Source organism: Amphiprion ocellaris, chromosome 9, assembly GCF_022539595.1.
Source record: "Amphiprion ocellaris isolate individual 3 ecotype Okinawa chromosome 9, ASM2253959v1, whole genome shotgun sequence".
Lineage (NCBI taxonomy): Eukaryota > Metazoa > Chordata > Actinopteri > Pomacentridae > Amphiprion > Amphiprion ocellaris.
The window spans coordinates 12,074,786-12,094,491 of NC_072774.1; the positions used below are offsets into that span (position 1 = coordinate 12,074,786).

General features: G+C 36.7%; 2 protein-coding genes across 3 annotated transcripts in view; both read right to left on the reverse strand.

Moving 5' to 3' along the window:
* Positions 1-5,975, reverse strand: part of scn1ba (sodium channel, voltage-gated, type I, beta a) — a 32,574-nt gene extending 26,599 nt beyond the window's left edge. The window contains exon 1 of one of the 2 annotated variants that reach the window (XM_023294484.3): positions 5,026-5,975. In XM_023294484.3, the coding sequence (XP_023150252.2) occupies positions 5,026-5,080 (55 nt within the window). In that variant the 5' untranslated portion in view covers positions 5,081-5,975. The remainder of the gene's footprint in view (positions 1-5,025) is intronic. The other variant, XM_023294485.3, reaches the window with a different exon arrangement.
* Positions 5,976-9,606: 3,631 nt separating this feature from the next.
* LOC111585109 (uncharacterized) lies at positions 9,607-19,138 on the reverse strand. The gene is made up of 5 exons (XM_023294487.3): positions 19,030-19,138; positions 14,908-15,264; positions 12,187-12,456; positions 11,144-11,188; positions 9,607-11,031 (listed from the first exon to the last, which is right to left on the reverse strand). The coding sequence occupies exons 1-5, from the start codon at positions 19,106-19,108 to the stop codon at positions 10,916-10,918; spliced, it is 867 nt and encodes a 288-aa protein (XP_023150255.2). The 5' UTR covers positions 19,109-19,138; the 3' UTR covers positions 9,607-10,915.
* Positions 19,139-19,706: the final 568 nt, after the last annotated feature.

A 19,706-nucleotide genomic window follows, 5' to 3' on the forward strand; every position in this document is an offset into this window, starting at 1 on the left:
ACAGTTCAGAGGTTTATGGCTTTTTGTGTTTATCTGAGTTAGTAAAAATTCTGGGACCTAGTTGAGGCTATATGTTCTCAGTGAAGCAGAAATTATTCTAAATTATTTACAAACCGACTGGGATGAAGTCATTGATTAAAACAGACATATTTTCTGATCCCAACAGGCCGTAATAAAGTATTTTTTCCCAATATTCATGAGAGACCCGATGAAGGACGTCTGCTGACAGCTGATCATTAATCTGGACGTGGCACTGATTTGTTTTTTAGCTCCACTAATGCAAACTGAAGGTCAGCTCGTCCTGCAGAGCTCCAGCAGCTGGATTACAAACGCACATCTGGACCAGCAGAGGCTCAGGTGTGTGTGTGTCCGTTTGCATGTCGACACCAGCCAGCAGGTCACATGCAGCCTGCAATTAGGTCGCGGTTCAGAATCTCGCTCCAGATTTGAGGGTTAGAACAGATCTCGCAATAAAAATAGAATTCAGGATGAGGCTCTCTCAGATTTAGAGCCGTGCAGCAGCTGCAGATGGAGCACAAATCGCATGTTGTTCCCGTTACAGGGCCGTGTTTAAATGTAGCTGAAAATAATCAGTACACTTTACTGAGCTGCAAAAGCTGCAAACGGTAGCGCAGTCCATAAATCAGACAAAATGGATGTTTTGCTGCAGAGCTGCACTCAAGCAGACCTAATTAGTTTATGCTGCAGCCTGCTGCTTAAAATGATCTCTGAAATGTGATTTACATCAACCCTCTGAATCCCAAAACCTGCAGGTGGGGCTGACAGAGGTGTCATCGTTAAAAAATCACCAAAATTATACAGTTTACCAGAAGCAGAAATAGTAAACTTAAACTTCAAACTCTGATATTTCATCAAAATCATTTTCTGCTTCAATGTGTCTTGTTTAAAAACATATCAAAAATAAAAAGGTTTGTTCCAAACAAATGCTGCAAAAAAGAAAAAAAAAAAACCTGCCGGCAGTGTTTTCACAAAGCAGATAGACTGTGAAGAAAAAAATTATAAAAATCTGGCAGCAAGTGTACTATACTGTAACACTCAAAAACTGTATAAATAAAATAAATAAATACAAATATATTTTTTTCAAAAACTGTATATATATATACATATATATATATGTGTGTGTGTGTGTGTGTGTGTGTGTGTGTGTGTGTGTGTGTGTGTGTGTGTGTGTGTGTATATTTTTTTACCTTTTTTTATTATAGAAAATATCTGTAGAATGATAATTTTGGTTGATTTAAATTTAGAAAAAAAAGTAATTTTATGGTCAAACAGATTTTTAATGTGGACATTAACGGTTTTAACGTTTTTATTTCTTTGATTTGTTTTTACAATTAACATGTTAATTAATGCTTCTTTTGTGATTTATCGATATCTGTTAATTAACAAAATTGGGAAAATCTGTAAAACTGACAGCTAAAAAACTTTTCACAGTAAAAACTGTAATTTCACATTCAAATGTTTTAAAAGAAGAAATTGGCATAAAAATACCAATTTTTGATGAGAACATTATGTAAAATTTTGGCTTGTTTATCCCCCCCCCCTCTTTTTTTTTTTTTTTTTTTACGGTTAATGTTGAAATATAAACATTTTATTCTGCGATTCTTGAAGTTATCTGTAACTCAGCAAACCTTGGAAAGTTGTTTTTAAAAATTACAATTAAAATATAAAAAATTAGAAGAATTGTAGAAGCCAAGCATGTAAAGAAATTAAAGCATAAGGATTAGCATATCTACACAGATTTCTGTGGTTAGTAAAACCTCAGTTTCCACTCAGCTACAATAAGAGGTGACTGATGAAAAGCTGAGAATAATTTGAAAAGGTGTTTGTGCTGAAAAAGCTGCAAAAAAATTTTAACTGATGTTTGGAAAAGCTCCAAACTTTTTCATCGCTCTGCGCGGAAACACTTTTCTGAATGAAAACTACATAAATCAGAGCAAATGGAAGTTTGAAAGTCCTTCTGCAGTGTGGCACTCGAGCAGCTCTAATCGGGTTCGGTTGCAGCCTGATGCCTGGGATGATCTCTAATGTGATTTCCACCACAGCGGTCGGAGAGACTGATGGAATGACTGGAGTCCCAATGGCTCCTGTGGTTCTTCTTATTGTTGACGCTGATCTGCTCTGATCGTAACTCGGAGCCGTTTGCAGACTAAAAGGCTCCTGAGCTGCCATTAAAGGTGCCATCAGATGCAGTTTGAAAAACAAAGATCACACGACCGCCTCAGTGATGTGTGTCGGGATTTTTATATTCTGCTAATTAATCAGAACACACACAAAAAACCCATTTGTGTAATGGTGCTGATATTCAGGGAATTTGTCTGACAAAATGATGAATAAACAGCTGCCGCGGGAAAAAGAAAAGCGCATTTTACAGAAAATAACTCAAACTTTACGGAAGGTTTTTAATAAATTGTATAGAAAAGTCTCTAAATTTACAGTCATTTTAGGTATTATACCAATAATGCAAAACTACATTTTCTCTCTTGTTTTGCTTTTTTAAACCCTCGTGTCACCATGCGGGTCAAAATTGACCCGTTTTAAAATTTGAAAATGTGGAAAAAATATATATTTTCAATGTGAAACTTCTGATGTCCACACTTTCAACATTTTTGGGAAATCTTTGAACATTTTTTGGTGGAAAAAAAGATTTTAAAAATGTTTAAGAACATTCACCAAAAAAATCAACCAAAATCCAGCGAAATGGATTTTGTTGATTTTTTTGGTGAATGTTCTTAAAGAAAACATTAGAAGTTTTACTGATATATATGGAATCACTTTAAATATTTTTAGGATTTTTTGCAAGATTTTTACTCATTTTTTGAAAATATTTACAAGAATTTTCTTGCCAAATTTGGGGTATTTTTTTTTTTTTTTTTTAAATAAAACTTTTAATGGAAACTTTTTAGGAATTATTGGGATTTTCTTCCTGAAGGTTTTGCAAATTTTCTGAAATTTGGGGAATTTTTTTGCTGACTTGGATTTTTTTTAGACAAGGAAACAATATTTTTTGGTGCCCATAAATGAAGACAACAGGAGGGTTAAAAGAAAATGTAGTTAATAATTTACACAGTATTATTTCTGCTCTTAAATTACAAACATGAAATGAAAATAATTGTCTGTAATTTAATATGCAGCCCTTTATGTAAAGAGTCATTTTAGGGTAAATCCTATTAGTTTTCTATTTATGTGTAACTTTTACATTCAAACTTTGTAACTGTGGGTATAAATGAAGCAAACTTTTTCATGATTAAACAAAGTCACAGTTTTAGGCTCAGACCTGGTTTTGTTTTACCACTGAACTGTACGTCACAGATGAGTAGTTCAAGGAGCATCGGAAAGTTGAAAATCTGATGATTCTTTCTACAGTTTCTGGCTGATAAATGGTGTCATTAAAGCAATTTTTGAAAATATAACGTCTTTTGTGAAGGAAAAGTTCCTCTTTCCCCTTGCTAAGGTGTTTCCTTGACTGAAGTCAACCTAAATCTTCCTATAGATCCAATAGGTCATCTCATATTATCCTACAGGTTACCACCCTTTAACCCTGTTCCCTTTTTACTTCTCTGTACTTAGACTGTGAGCACATTCAGGCTTGTTTCGCCCTAATATGGCCATGAGAAAGACAGATGTTGTAAGAAGAAGACATGTGAGGATGTTGTAGAAGAAGATATATTAGGACTCCCTGACCTGGTCAAGGTTAGATGTTGTCTAGTCTAAGTTGTCTCCATGTTAGTTTGTAATCTAAATCTGGCATTCCTTCCAACTACAATGTATGCCTGAAGGTTGAAGAGAATCCTCAGAACTGATGCCGGTAATGTCCACAGGAACTGCTGCTGACATCAGTAAACCTTCATCTCAACCGAAATCATCTGAGTCTCCAGTGTGTCTCTCTGTGTTTCTCTTTGAAACTTGCTGGCGAGTTCTGGTGTTTAAAGAGTTACTGTAAGGTGTTTCAGGTCATTTGCTTCTAACTTCCAATTATTCTTGTGTTTTTATTTCAGAAAAACATCAGATTACGTGTTTCTCCACTGCAGGCGGTAGGTGGCTTACTTCCTCTATCATGCTTAGAAACGCAAAAAGTTAATTATATTTACTTTATGTAATACGTCTCCATTCCTTCACTTCCACCTCGAGTGTTTCAGCACATTTCAGTGGACAAAAATGTACAAACTGCCATGCTTAACCCCCAACCCTCTCCTCTGGGTTTGGGAGATTACAAATTTCCTGCCGAGCGTCCAGCTCCAGATGTGTTCGCTTGCTGGAGTCCTGAACTAACCCCTGAAAGGTTGTGTAACCTTCTTTATTGTAGCCAAGCTTCACTTCTGTTTCAGCTCCCTGTCAACACCGACAAACACTCACTTTTAATGCTTTTTGTTTCCCTCATGTTAACCAATTTACTAGCTTTATCTCAGCTTTAAGAAAATAAATGTTCACTGTAAAAAGAGTCATTATAGAATATTTAAAAATCTGTGATGAAGTTGAATACTGTGATGTTCAAAAACTGTGACAATATCAACCAGTATCTGAGCTGATTTAAATACAGTAAAACAGTGTAATTTTGCTGTCACTCAATGTAAAACACCAAATTACTATTTTTAAAAAATATACATTTTGAAGCACTTTTGGAAGCAACACAGCTGCTGTTTGTCTGTGTGTGTGTGTGTGTGTGTGTGTGTGTGTGTGTGTGTGTGTGTGTGTGTGTGTGTGTGTGTGTGTGTGTGTGTGTGTGTGTGTGTGTGTGTGTGTGTGTGTGTGTGTGTGTGTGTGTGTGTGTCCTCCATTTTAAAGCTGATCTCCCCTCACATGTGTAGACCACAGTCTGAACAGCTGGGCTTTTTAAGTGAGCACAGCCACGGACCAACAACAACAACAACAACAACACATACATCTCCAATCTGAACCCACAAAAAACACAACAGCACACACGCACGCGCAGACCTCGTGCACGTCGCCGAGGTGTTGCCGTGGTGGCGTCACCATGGCGACCCCACAACAGCCCCCCCCACTCACCTTGAAGGGCCAGCAGCAGGGCCAGAGGCAGCAGGTGTCGTCCTGCAGACATCATGGTGGCTCTCGGCGGACAGACAGACACACAAACAGACACACAAACAGGCAGATCCAACACCTCAGAGCTCTGGCAGGCCTCAGACGTCCTGAGCAGGATTTAAAGTCTGGGAGGAGGAGACTGTCCTGATGCTGCTGGGTGTGGTCCTCCTCCTACTCCTACTCCTCCTCTTCTTCTTCTTCTTCTTTTTCTTCTTCTTCTTCTTTTTCTTGTTCTTGTGTAGTTTCCAGCTCACACTTGTGATACACCTGTACAGCCCGACACCTCCCAGGATCTAGACCAGTCCTCCATGTGTCTGGCAGGGTAGGGTTACCAGAGGGAGGAATCAGTCCTGCTCTCAGGTTTCGGCCTCCAAAAAGGAGCCTTTGTTCAACTATTTATACAGGCCGGCGCACCCTCCTGGCTGTGCAGCTGCTGGAAGACTGATGTGTGGATGTGATGTGCTGGAGGACCAAGTCACATGAGTTTCCTCTGAGCAGAAAGTGGAAGCAGAGTGGAGCGGAGTCTCTTTGGCTTTGGAAGAAATGACAGTGGAGTCTTGTTATTGCCTCATCAGTCAGTCAGTCAGTGTTATTGCTTCCCTGCTTTCCAAACATCCACAGCTACATGTCGGGAGCCCAGCGGGAGTTACAGCCGCCTCCTGTGCGTCTCTGGAGGCGGTGCAAAGTGCGCCGTTCGTCGGTGCATTCCGGCGCATGAATCCCAGCCGAACTCTTTACCGGAACCCGCCTCCAGAACACGGAGTTTGCGAATACGTGTTGACGGGTCAGAGGTGGACGGTTTCCCCCAGCTTCTTCTTCTTCTTCTTCTTCTTCTGAGCCGGAGGACGCACACGGCGGCAGCGTCTTGCTCCTGGAGGCGCGTCCGAACCAGTGATGAGAGCAGATATCCAGATGTGAGAGACGGAAGGAGGGAGGGAGGGAGGGAGGGAGGGAGGGAATGAGGGAGTGATGCACTGCAGCACAGGGATGAAGAGGATGATGAGGAGGAGGTACGGAGCCGTTGTCATGGCAACAGCGATTGGATGCGATGCGCTCGTCGTTTCCAGAAACCCCCCCACACGTGTTGGCAAACAGCAGAGTAGGAGGGACACGACGGGATGAGCACGAGCCGAGAACAACAACAACAACAACAACAAATAGACAAGATCGTGTGAGAAGGACACAGATTATAAAGGAAGAAAAAGACAAGATTCAACATGCGAACGTTTATTTACGTAAAAGAAAAGATCCTGATTCAAATACAGACCGAAAAACATAAACACGTTTTATTTACAATTAACAGATCTTCAAAAAAGAGTGCTAAAATTTGGAAAATTTAGCTTTAAAAAAGTCATTTATTCATAAATGAAGTGCAAAAACAAAACATTTACAGACTATTCTAAAGAAACAAACACTAGATTAATAACTCAAATGACCATGAAATTACAGTGAAATATCCTAATTGATGAATGAATTAACAAAATCCACAAACAATAAATGTATAAACATTTTTTCTGGTGGATTTTGTAAGGAACATTGTTATTATATAGATTTTAAAAATAAAATTACTGTAAAAATAACTCTGATTTTAAAGATTTAAGATGCAAAAGTTTATTTATCACATATAATATGTGCGCTGTAAAAAATGATTGTTTTTAGAATACTGTTATCTTACAGATGTTCTCTGTTTTTGCTAAATTACAAAGAATATCTAGTAAAATGACAGACAAAAAGAAATGACAGGTAGATATAGATAAATATCAGTCAAACATTTGGACACACATTCAGTGGTTTTTATTTAACTATTTTATACATTGTAGATTAATCTTCAGTATTAATCTACAGTATTAATTTTTAATTTATTATTTACTAGGTTTTGTTTTTCATGGTTACCATGGCACTTATTACTTTTATTCTCTCTCTCTCTCTCTCTCTCTCTCTGCTTGCTGCAGTTCTGAGCTGTACGTTCCTTATTTCTGTAAATCAAATACCAGTTTGGGCTTTTAACAACTTCATTAATATGAATTTAAAGGTGTTGCTAAGACCGGCTGCCCTGTTAACAGCAGTGATATTTGCTGCTACATCACGTCTGTGTGTCTTCGCTTTCTGCTGACACAACACTGCCACCATGAAGCCAGACAGAGAAACACAACAGCTGTGACACTGAAGTCATTCATCTTAAACCAAGTTGACATCCACATAGAAAGATTCAATCGGCCTCTTTTCAGTTGTTCTGTGGTTGTTTTGCATCATTTTACGTTTTGGTCATTTTACGTCTATATCCAGTTGTTTTGCATCATATTTTGGTTATTGACATGTTTCCAGTCATTTGGTGCCACATTTTACCTTTCCTGGTCGTTTTGCATCATGTTTTCTAAATTTCCATCTTTTTTTGGTCATTTTATGTAACTTATTCGTTTTAAATCTGCATCACATTTTACTTGTTTTACATCTTTTTTGTGTTCTTTATTTTTGCAACATTTTGGCTCTTCAATTCTACAATTCCACAATTCCATTTAGCAGATGCTTTTATCCAAAGTGACGTACATCTGAGAGTAGATACAACACATCATCATTGGTCGGGTGCATGTCACATTTTGCTCATTAACTTCATTTTGTGGTGGTTTTGTATCTTATTTTGGTTGTTTTACATAGTTTCATGGTCAGTTTGTTTCAGATTTGAGTTGTTTTTCATGTTGTTAGTGGTAGTTTTGCATCATATTTTGGTCATTTTACATGTGTTTGTAATCGTTTTGCATCATATTTGGTCATTGACATCCCTTTGCAGTCATTTGGTGTCACATTTTAGTCTTTTTACATCTTTTTGCAGTTGTCTTGTGATGCATTTTGGTTGTTTTACATGTTTTTGAGGTCATTTTGCATCACATTTCGGTCATTTTACATCTTTTGTGGCCATTTGTGCTCTGTGGAATCATGTCTTTTTCTTATTTTGAGTTACAAAAAATGAATTGTTTGTGTCATTTTATTGCACAGAAGAAACAACATGACTGTTAAATGTACAGTTTATTAAATGTCCGTTTTCTGGTGAACGTCTGGTGGCTTTTAAAGTTGTTCTTCACTTTTAACACCAGACTGACATCCACATGGAAAGTTTCTAGTTCACTGCGTTGTGCTTTCAGTGCGACAGCTGTGACGTTTCAGACCTTTCCATCCACAGTGTCTCCGTATTAGTCATTAATGGCACATTTACAGACATAAACATTGCTCAAGGAAAACCACAGGTGCTCTCTCCGGGAAACCAGTCTGTCATTTTTACCATTTCATGACAACAGTACTGAACATTACTGTGCACATTTCATCCCAGTCTTCTGCCTGATAGCTGCACCATTTGGACGAATATTTGTTTCTGTCTTGGTGAGGATTTAAGACCATTGTTGTGGGGATAGTTCTGGCCACTGTTCACAGCTCCACAGTTGATTATTCTCACTCAAATCATTAGCGGCCTTCTGCTCAGCCATCTCTGATTTGCCTGAAACTTTTTAAAACATGAAGTATAGATAATTAAGATGGTATCTGTGAGATTTTCAATTGATTTATCAAATACTTTCTGTATAGAAAGTTTAAAATTTGCCCATCGACCCACTTTTGGACACATTGAAATTTAACCCTTGTGTCGTCCTGCAGGGTCAAAATTGACCCGAAAAATAATAAATTTTCACAGTGAAGCTTCTCATGTCCACATTTTCAACATTTTTGGGAAATCTTTGAACATTTTTTGGTGGAAAAAAAGAAATGTTAAAAATGTTTCTTAAGAACATTCACATAAAAATCAACCAAATCGTTGATTTTTTTGAAGCCAAAATATTAGAAGTTTTACTGATATATGTGGAATCACTTTAGATATTTTTAGGATTTTTTTGGAAGGTTTTTATTCATTTTTTGAAAATATTTACAAGAATTTTAAGGGAAACTTTTAAGGAATTATTGGAATTTTCTTCCTGAATGTTTTGCAAATTTTCAGAAATTTGGGGAATTTTTTTGCTGAATTTTGGGATTTTTTTCAGACAAGGAAACAATATTTTTTGGTGCCCGTAAATGAGGACAACAGGAAGGTTAAAGTTGTTTGAAAAACAATAACTCAGGAACTATTAATGATAAAAACATGAAATTATCACTTATTTCTCATAATGTCACTGATTTAGAATTTGTAACATAAGTAGATCAAATAATCTCTGATTATTGGTGAGAAGAAATATGAAAAAAAGACGTCATGAAAAGTGGGAAAATAAAAAATGTGCCCATATTAAAAATTATGTTTTATTACTTACATTTGAAGAACCATTTTGAAACTCCTGAACTCTGTACTACTTGGATCAGACTATCGACTGATGTTTTTGTTTTTCTTACTTTAACTCACCCACACGCACTTAATTTTTGATAACCTCGTCCATTATTGCAGATTCTCAATCAGCGCCGTGATGAGAAAAAAAGAAAATTTTAGGGTTTTATCTTAAATACTTTCTGAGGTATTGTCGTTCAAGAAGACCCTGATTTCCAGTGTCTGTAAAATAAATCAATATTGCAGAAAGTCTCACAGATTTTCCTTATTAACATCCATATTTAATGACATAAAAAAACCTGTCCAATCAGAGACGGCTGAGCAGAAACTGTTGTAATCATGTGACGATTTGAGGTGAAGTGATTCAGGGTTAACACTTGATACATTATGTGAATGAATATCAGCCCTCTGTGACCTTCATGTACCTCCAGCATCACTCTTCATTTTTTAAATAAGCGGATTAACTTCAGTCACTAACGTCTTTCATCAGAGGAGCGCTGACATTTCATTTACTGACTCTTACATATTTACAGACACAGCAGCAGCGAGTGCAAACTGGCAGCATTATGAATGAAGTCTGGTACTGGACATGTCTGTGGAGGAGGTTTATCAGTTTGGTTTTTCCAAATTAGGTTCTGATACAAAGAAAAAGAGAAATTCATCAAATTTACGGCTTTTTGTGGTTGTTTTGTGTCACATGTTGGTCATTTTGCCTCATTTTTGTGGTCATATTGTTTCACATTTGACCAGATTTTGGTTGTTTTATGTCTTTTTTTGAGTGTTTTGCTTCACATTTAATCCAATTCAGATTGTTTTACATCTTTTTTGTCATTTTGCTTCACATTTGACCAATGTTTTGTTTAATTTTTACGTTTTTGTGATAATTTTGGGTCAGATTTCACCAGATTTTGGTTGTTTTACAGCTTTTTGTGGTTGTTTTACGTCACATTTTGGTCATTGTGCCTCATTTTTGTGGTCATTTTGCTCCACATTTGACCAGATTTCGGTTGTTTTCCATCTTTTTTTGTCGTCTTGCTTCACATTTGAACAATTTCGGTGTGTTTTTTTGCATCTTTTTTGTGGTTGTTTTGTTTCACATTTGACCAATTTTTGGTTAAATTTTATCTTTTTGTGATCATTTTTGGTCACATTTGTGACTGGGTCATTTTGTGTTACATTTACATCATTTGTGACCATTTTGTATGTCTTTACAGCCATTTAGTCTTTCTTTGTGGATGTTTGAATTTCATTTTAGTCGTTTTGGATTTCTTTGGAGCCAGTCTTCGTCCCTCTTGGGTCTGTGGTTGCTTTGTGTCTAATCTTGGTTGTTTTTGTATCTTTTTGTATCACTTTTGTCATATGTTGTGTCACGTTCTGATCATTTTGCCGCTGTGTGATCGTCTGTGTCTCTTTGTGAAGCGCTGGCTGTGTCCTGAGTGAAAATGAAGCCTCATCGCTGACAGTCTTCACGCTGTTTGGGGATGCAGAGCTGCTTCTCCTCTCGTTCGTTTCATCCTGGTTGTGATTTCTCTGCTGACAGACCGAACCTCCGTCTCAGACTCCTCTCCTGATCAGCATGGCGGTTGCGAGTCCGAGCAGGACGGTGATGGGCACCAGCAGGAGGGCCATGTACAGCAGCCACGGCTCGGGGTACTCTGGCCCAACCACCACTGATAAAGACAAAACCATTCATTTAAAGGACGCTTCACTTAAACTACATTTAACTGATCCTCTGAGGACAAAATCTGAAAAAAAAATTCATGAACATGAGCCCAAACTCACCAGGAATGTCCGGCGAACATGCCGTCGCATTAGTCTGAGCCCCTTCTGCAAGGACAAAACAGTTGTCAGTTGTTTTGTTGGGGACAGATCATTTTACATACCTTTGTAGCCATTATGTCTCTGTTTGTGGTCATTTCCCATCACCTTTTGTGTCTCTTTTTTTATTGTTTTGTATCACTTATAGCCTTGTTGTATCTCTTCTGGGTCATTTTGTGTCACATTTTTGTCCTTTTCAATCCCTTTGAAGCCATTTTGTCTCTCTTTGTGGTTCTTTGTGATTAGTGTTTGTCATTTTGCGCCACATTTTGGTCATTTTTGCATCTCTTTACAGCCATTTAAGTCTCTTTGTGGTCATTTGCTTTTAGCTTTTATTATTTTACATCTCTTTGTAGCCTTTCTGTCTCTGTTTGTGGTCATTTTCTATCAATTTGTGATAATTTTGTATTTCTTTTTGATAATTTTGCATCTCTTGTAGCTTTTTATATTTCTTTGGGGTAATTTTGTATCCACTTATGATTGTTTTGTCCATTAAGTGTCTCTTTGTGGTCATTTTGCACATTGTCATGGCTTTTTTTTCTCTTTTTAGTTGTTTGTGATTAGTTTTAGTCAATTTTTTATCATATTTTGGTCATTTTACGTCACATTTTAGTCATTTTGTGTCTCATTGTGGTCACGCTGTTTCACATATTAGCCATTCTATGTCACATTTTAGTCATTTTACATGAATTTTGTTTATTTTGTCACATTTTAGTAATTTGACATCACATTTTGGTCATTGTATGTCATATTTTTGTCATTTTATGTCACATTTTAGTAATCTGATGTCACATTTTGGTCAGTGTATGTCACATTTTGGTCATATTGTGTCACATTTTAGTCATTTTGTGTCTCATTGTGGTCATTTTACATCACTTTTGTTTATTTTGTGTCACATTTTAGTAATTTCATGTCAGATTTTGAGTATTGACCACATCTTTACAGTCTTGGTTTTGTAGATTTTTGTTTCAGCCTTTCTTAGTCTGCAGAGTGTGTGGAATTTTTACCCAGCAAGTTGTTGTGGAAGACACTCTTAATTATCAGATCCTCCTTCAGATGCAGCTGACACTCATATTTTCCTCCAGCCTGCACAGCGATGGTTTCAGAAAGTGTGACATAGGGTTGAGGGGAGACGTTTCCTCCTGAAGCTGAGTTCACACTGCGGAGTCTGCAGCTGCCATGAAGGACTGTCAGAGCAAAGCCGGCGTCCTGCGTCACATTCACCTCACAGCGCAGCAGCGAGGCGTTGTGGCCGGTCAGGTTAAACAGCATGGAATCTGAAATGAGATGCAGACACACACATCATCAAGGCACACATACGTCTGTTGCGCTGGATTTGTCTCTAATCACTAACATTACTGTCAACACCAGTTCTGACACATTTTAGTCATTTTGTTTCACGTTTTGGTCGTTTTGCATCTCTCTCAGCCATTCTGTGTCTCTCAGATGTTGTTTTCTGTCCGATGTGGCACGTTTTGCCTCTTATTTTGGTCACGTTGCATTTAGTATTTGCTATTGTGTGTCATATTTTTGTACTTTTGTGTCACATTTTAATCTTTTTATGTCATGTTTTGGTAATTTTTTGCATCTCTCTTAGCTATTCTGTGTCTCTTTTTCTCTTTTTTGTGTCATTTTCACATTTTTGTCATTATGTGTCACATTTTAGTCATTCTAGGCAGATTTTAGTCATTTTATGTCCCATTCTAGTAATTATGTGTCACTTTTCAGTTGTTGTGCACCTCTGTGTGTCTTTGAAGTCATTTACTGTTACGTCGGAGTTCCATTCCTACGGATCAACGTAAGTCGATTTTCGCCGGAAGTCAGAACTCTGGCGAAAATGTAAACAAAGCCATTACGTGCGTCACGATATCGATCAGCTCTTTGGAAAAGTCATGAATACTAACCACTTACATTACATGCATGTATGAGTCATTTTACAAGAAGATCACAGAATATTGTAACTGACTGATATTGCAGTTGGCGTTGAGGTTTCAATGTTTACTGTTCAGGTTGAGATGTACCTAATGTCAGTGAATGTGCCATGTTTAGTTCGCTCACCTCTGGTTGGCTGAAAGTCACCAGTAGTGTGTGTCAAGCAAGAGAGAGCTGGGAATGATGGCTAATTCTGGAGCAAAAGTTAAAGCTTTTTTGTAGTTATTTTGGCGTTGGCTAAAGTCCTCAGTAGAGTGTGTGAAGGTTCAATAAATGACCAGAGAACAATAATGTCTCACTCATTCTTTACAGACGGACGCTTCAATATGTTGCACTGTTTTTATAACTTGATATATGTTCATCGGTGTTTCGCCCTGTTCCAAGCATTTTATTATATCTAATTTCCCTTCCATGGAGACAGCTTTCCTTTTCTTCGACACTCTGCCATCAGAAGACTTACGCTTGAGAGCCATGATGAAGGGCAAAAAGTTAGCAAATGTAGCACAATCCAAAGTGGTGTACAACCAGAGAATGTAAACAAAGCCGTCTTATAGCATTGCATGATGATGTGTTCATCCGCTCTGCTCACCAACTAGTTACACACAACCAGTTCTGACATAACAATGAAATGCCATATGTCGAGGACGTTGTAAACCGAGGACCTCCTCTATACGTATCACATTCTGTGTCTTATTTTGACCATTTTGTGTCACTTTTTAGTGGTTTGATATGTTTCTGTTGCCATTTTGTCTTTTTATGTTCCTTTTGTGTCATTTTGGTCACTTGCCATCCCATTTCATGTCACATTTTAGTCATTTTTTTTATTGCATTTTGGTCATTTTCTTCCTCTTTGCAGCCATTCTTTGTCTCTTTTTAGCTGTTTCCAATCATATCAGGTACATGTCTCAATTTGATAATTCTGCATGTATTTATTGCTATTTTGTCTCCTTGTGGTCATTTTGTGTCACTTTTTAGTCATTTTGTTTCACTTTTTAAAAAAAAAAAAAATCTGTTTGCAGCCATTTTGTGTCTTTTCTAGTTTGTTTTCTGTAATATTCGGCACATTTTGTCCTTTATTTTGGTCATTTTGCATCTATCTGTTGACATTTCTTTTTTTTTCTTTTTTTTGCCTTGTGGTCATATATTTATTTTTTTATTTATTTTATTACCTTTTCTATCTCATTTTGTTGCTTTGTTGTGTCTTTGTGGTCATTTTATGTCACTCTTCGCTGTCATTTTAGTTGTTTTACGTCTCTTTCTGGCATATATATATGTTAAATTCCTGCGGTGGCCACTGAGACTCTGTCCGGCACCAATGAATATATCTCACATCAAAGTTATTTTTCTAATGTACAGATCTGAAACAAAGATGTGGTTAAAAGCAAAATCAGTTCAACCGTTGTGGGACTTTTTAAAACTCAGTTTCAGATTTGCTGCTTCTTTCACTAGAGTTGTTTTTCATGCATAAGTAATGAACTTTCCTTTGTTGTTTCCTGCACATGTACTTTTTTTTTTTTTTTTGAGAAACCCGCCTCAATGTAAACTGTTCAGGGATGATCAAGACAAACTAAGTTTCTTCAGAAATGCATCAAAAATGTCCCTACCTGTGTTTACCGTGTTTCTCTTCATCCCACATCCTAACAAGGAAGTCTCAGTAACTTACCCTGACCTACATATTACCTCCAACTCCACCACAAAGATCAGTTACACACAAACTAACTAGATCATTTATGCAGTATTTTCTCTGTTTACATCGGAAACAAACAACAAAAAACACAAAAAAATCTTGTATTTACCATGAACTGCGAGTGAGGTTAGGTTTCCTTTCTTCCTGAAGCTGCCCTCCCTCTGCGTGGTGACGGTCAGTTTGCACTCGTACCTCCCACTGTCGGCCCACTGGACCTCCTTCAGAACTATGGACTTGTTCCAAGACTTCTTGTTGTCGTCCAGAAGCTGAACCCGTCCCTTGTAGGGCTCAGAGGGCTGCCACAGTCTCTTATTGCTTTCCTGTTGCAAATAGTGCCAGTATAAGACTGGAGTGGACACCATCTTCTCATCGTGGGAGAGCTGGAGCTCGCAGGGCATGATGGTGTCTCCACCCAGAGCAGCGGTGAGGACGGGCGGCTGGTGAACGGTGACCAGCGAGAGAACACCTGAAACATAACCACAAAGATAAACTAATTGTAATATAAACTCATGTAAATGCAGTGCTGCTGTTCTCTTAAAAGAAATTAACTATTTTTAACATTTTTTTTCATGTTTTGTTAAATTACTGATAATATCTAGTAAATAATATCACTTTTACAGACTTGCTTTTATGTGCAGTACATTTTTTTTTTTAGCATTAATTAGCTTTTTTGTGTTCTATTCTGTATTATGTCCTGTTTATTTTATATGTTATCTCTTGTTTTATTTTAATTTTAGCTGCCTATGGTTCTCTGGGGTGATTTTTAGGTTTTTAATTTCTCACTTTTAATCTTCAATCTTATTCTTTAATTTTTAAACTGCTTAGTTCCTTTGTCTGATATGTGTGCTAATCTAACTAATTATTCATTCAATTTATTATTTTTACTGTTTATTTTATTTGACTGTTCTGCCTTGTCTCCTTATATCTTGCTTGATTGTCTCTGTGTTCGCATGTTTTGAGTAGTAGTTAGTAGTAGTAGTACTAAAATCACCAGAAAAAAAGTATAAAAAAAATCCAAATTATGCATTTTTATAAATGGGATTTTTCTTTTATATTTGACCACATAATTACCATTAAAGCCATTTTAACTGTTTTTAAATGCTGTTTTGTTAAATTAGAGGAGGAAAACATCTGTATTTGAAAATCAACAATCATAAATAAGCCATAAATATTTAACTGTATATACATACGCATGTATGTATGTATGTACAGTTAAATATTTTCTTCACTGTTATTTTACAATAACAGAAAATAACAGAAAAAAATTACATGTTAAACAAAACAAAACAGGCCACAACTGTAAAAAAAAAAAGTGTATTTCTACAAATATTGATTTGCCCTTTTACAAAGTTTGACCAGAAAAATACATTTTTTTTAACTGTATTTAAATCAGAAAAAAATTCACAGATAAATGTCTTTAACAGAGCTTCTTTGATGCCATATTTACACTGTTCTTTTACAGAGTATTTTTTTTTTACAGTGTAGATGCAGCTGCAGGCAGTGTGAGTAAAGGCTGTATGGTTTTGAGGTTTGGGTTTTTACTGGGCCATTTAACAACCCAATGTCCTGCTTGAAAGAGGAAACATGACAGGCAGAAGCATTGTTCTTTCATGCACTGGTCAACTTTAGACTGTTCTGTTTGTTTATTTCACTACATCTTGTTGGACATTTATGTTAATTAGTGCATACTTAAAAAGGCGGTTACTTATGTGCACAGTTAAACATACAATTACAGAAAACTTGTAATAGCAAGAATAATTATCCTAATTTAAGTAATCAACTGGGAAGTTTCCCCAGTTAAACTTTATTTGTGAAAAGTACTTCACAAGGAACATTTTTGGAATTTTACTAAATAATTCTTTTCTCAAATGGGTTTGTTCCTTTTTCACTCAGACAGATTAATAGATCAATTCATTCCTAAAACCAAGTGGAAATGAATGGGTTTTTTTTTTTTGGTTGCTGACAGTATTTTATGATTTCAGTGATTAAGAAAAATCTCATGTAAACAAATAAAACAAGAATTTTGGTATTGACAAATACACTGCCTGACCAAAAAAACAAACAAACAAAAAAAAAAGTCGCCCCCTGGATTTAACTAAGCAAATAGGTAAGAACCTTCCATTGGATAATTACTGCAGTGATGAATACCTTTCAGCTGCAACAACTTTTTTAACCCTAGCTGATGTAGTGAAGAGCTTCTTATTTCTTAAACAATCATATCAGAAGACATGTCCTGTGGTCATAGCAAGGATGTTAATCTGTCTCAGAAGGGTCAAATTATTGGCTTGCATGAAGCAAAGAAAACAACTAAGGAGATGAAACTACTAAAATCAGGTTAAGAACCGTCCAACGCATCATTAAAACCTGAAGGATAGTGGAGAACCATCATCTTCCAGGAATACATGTGATCTGATGAGTCCAGATTTACCCTGTTCCAAAGTGATGGGGGCATCAGGGTAAGAAGAGAGGCAGATGAAGTGATGCACTCATCATGGCTAGTGTCTACCAGCCTGTGGGGGTTAGGGTTATGATCTGGGGTTGGTCAAGTTCAGCAACATTATGTTCCCAAAGAATGAGATCAGCTGAATACCTGAATATACTGAATGACCAGGTCTTTCCATCAATGGAGTGTGCGACTTTTTTTTGGCTGGGCAGCGTGTTTCTGCTTTGGAAATTAATGATAATCAGAGCTTATTTAGTTATATAATACCTAATTTTCATATTTAAATAATTTCAAAGAACCTACAATTTGTGTTCACCTGTAGTGTCTTCAATAAATACTTGCACATTTGCACGTCATTTGACAGCCAGATGCTGAAACATCTGGGACTTCTGAGGGACTGTTTGCTCTTTCTGGCAGGTCTGCAGTCATTGGACCCCCCAAAATAGAAATCCTGAATAAGATGTTGAGCCAGAAGCAGCCAAACTTTCAGCAAATAAACAAGAAGTGAAATAAGGGATTCTTTAAAAAAATTCTTTCTAAGGAGAACTTCAGTACGTTTGGAATCTCTAACTGGAGGATGTGAATCCTGCATGCTGACTTCAGCTTTCAGTTCTTTAAACATACATCTGTGTCATCAGCCTTTCAGGTAAATGTTGTTACACCGCAGTTTCTTTAGAATTTTAATAGTCCAGAGGTTTTGTGTGCTAAGTCTGTAAGCTGGTGGCACAAATGTTCTTAATAATTCTGAAGAAAAATGGTCAAAGTGCATGACTTGTAACCATCACAAGTTTATCTATGAGGGAGCAAAGATGGTGAAACATCAAATATGATTTAAACTGTTGATACTGAGATGCTTGTCATACAATTCACACCCTTGTGCAATACCACTCAAACAGCAAATGATTCCAAATTGTATCACTTCTGTATAACTTCATTATTTCAACCATTGAACATTAAAGTATTTAGCTTTAATGACAAATAAATCAAACAGTTTAGAAAGATGATTTTGAAAATATACATCCCAAAGTGGAAACAACGCAGAAATCCACCTGACCTAAAGAATAGAATAGAATAGAATAGAATAGAATAGAATAGAACAGTTTTATTGTCATCATACATGGGGGCATGATGAAAATATAAGTAGCTGCCACTGGACGGTGCATTGAAACAAGCTAAATTAACAACAATAAATAAGAAAATTGAATGTACATATAAAACAAAACTATATTAGGAATTCCAACATATGCAAAAGAGGCAAGATATCTCCAGTACCGTGGGGACTTAATGAGATCAAATAAAAATCAATATAATAGAATAAATATGGGTAGGAGATTGCATGTGAGCAGCATTATTAAAAGTGACACTGTGCAGCATTGTTTTGAGTTCAGAAGTCTGGTGGACCATGGGTATAAACTGTTTCTCAGCCTGTTTGTCCTACATTTTACGGCCCTGAATCTCTTCTATCTGTGGATAAAGTCAGTCTGCAGAAGCTTGAAGGAGAGAAATATTCCAGCATGAGAACCATCCAAGACACAAAATCACCCAAGAATTTCTAAAGAAGATAAAGTGAAAACTACGACCTGGACAAGTACGTGGCTGAGTTGAATCCAACAGAACACCTTTGGAACATTTTAACAAGGAAGGTAGAGCAACACAACCACTCCAGCAAAGAACAGCTGAAAAATTAGTTTCTGAAGACTAAGAAAACTTTTCTGCAGAAATCTCCTTGCTGAGGAGGATTGAGTTTGTCACCAGTGACAAAAACACAAATATTTTAAAATCTTTTACCTGGGACAGTAAAGTAGAGAATCATCCATGGTGTCCATCCCCATTTTGTCATCATGAAGCAGTGCTGCCGCTCAAACATGTCTGTTGACTGTTGAATGCTCTGAATGCAGACAGACCAAGTGCTTACACCACTTCCTTATATGCTGACATCAATGCTGTACTGCCTCCTTAACCTATGAACAAGTCAAACATGTGCAGGTTTACACTCCCAGAGATTTATCTAGGATCTCATATAGAAGGTATAGACATTTCTGAACTATCTGTAAAGAATTGGACATTAAATATATGTGTGTGTGTGTGTATAATATAAAATACAATATATAGAGCATTTTGTGTCAGAAATCCTAATATGAACTGAAATGTGACAGCAGAGGAAGAGGATGTGGTTTCTGCTGTTCTTTCTTCTTTAAAATGACATTTGTAGGTCGAAATTTTACACTAGCAAGTCTGTATATTTAGACTCTAATGCATGCACTAAACAACAACAATTTTGAACTTTTTTAAAACAGTATACTGTAATTTTACAGATTTTCCCAGTTTTCAAACATTACCAATAATAACTACTAAAATGTCAGAAACATAAAGTACTAAGTAACATGACTGTAAAAAAAAAAGAAAAAGAAAATAGCAAAACCTCTAAATAATGTCCACATCAAAAAATCTGTACGTTTTACAAT

What these genes read in the sequence shown, in the direction of transcription:
- LOC111585109 (XM_023294487.3), bottom strand. Translation starts at nt 19,108, where the DNA reads ATGTTTGAGCGGCAGCACTGCTTCATGATGACAAAATGGGGATGGACA. An exon ending in TCTCTACTTTACTGTCCCAG is followed by an intron (nt 15,265 to 19,029) that starts GTAAAAGATTTT and finishes GTTATGTTTCAG; the next exon opens with GTGTTCTCTCGCTGGTCACC. An exon ending in ATGTTCGCCGGACATTCCTG is followed by an intron (nt 11,032 to 11,143) that starts GTGAGTTTGGGC and finishes TGTCTTTATCAG; the next exon opens with TGGTGGTTGGGCCAGAGTAC.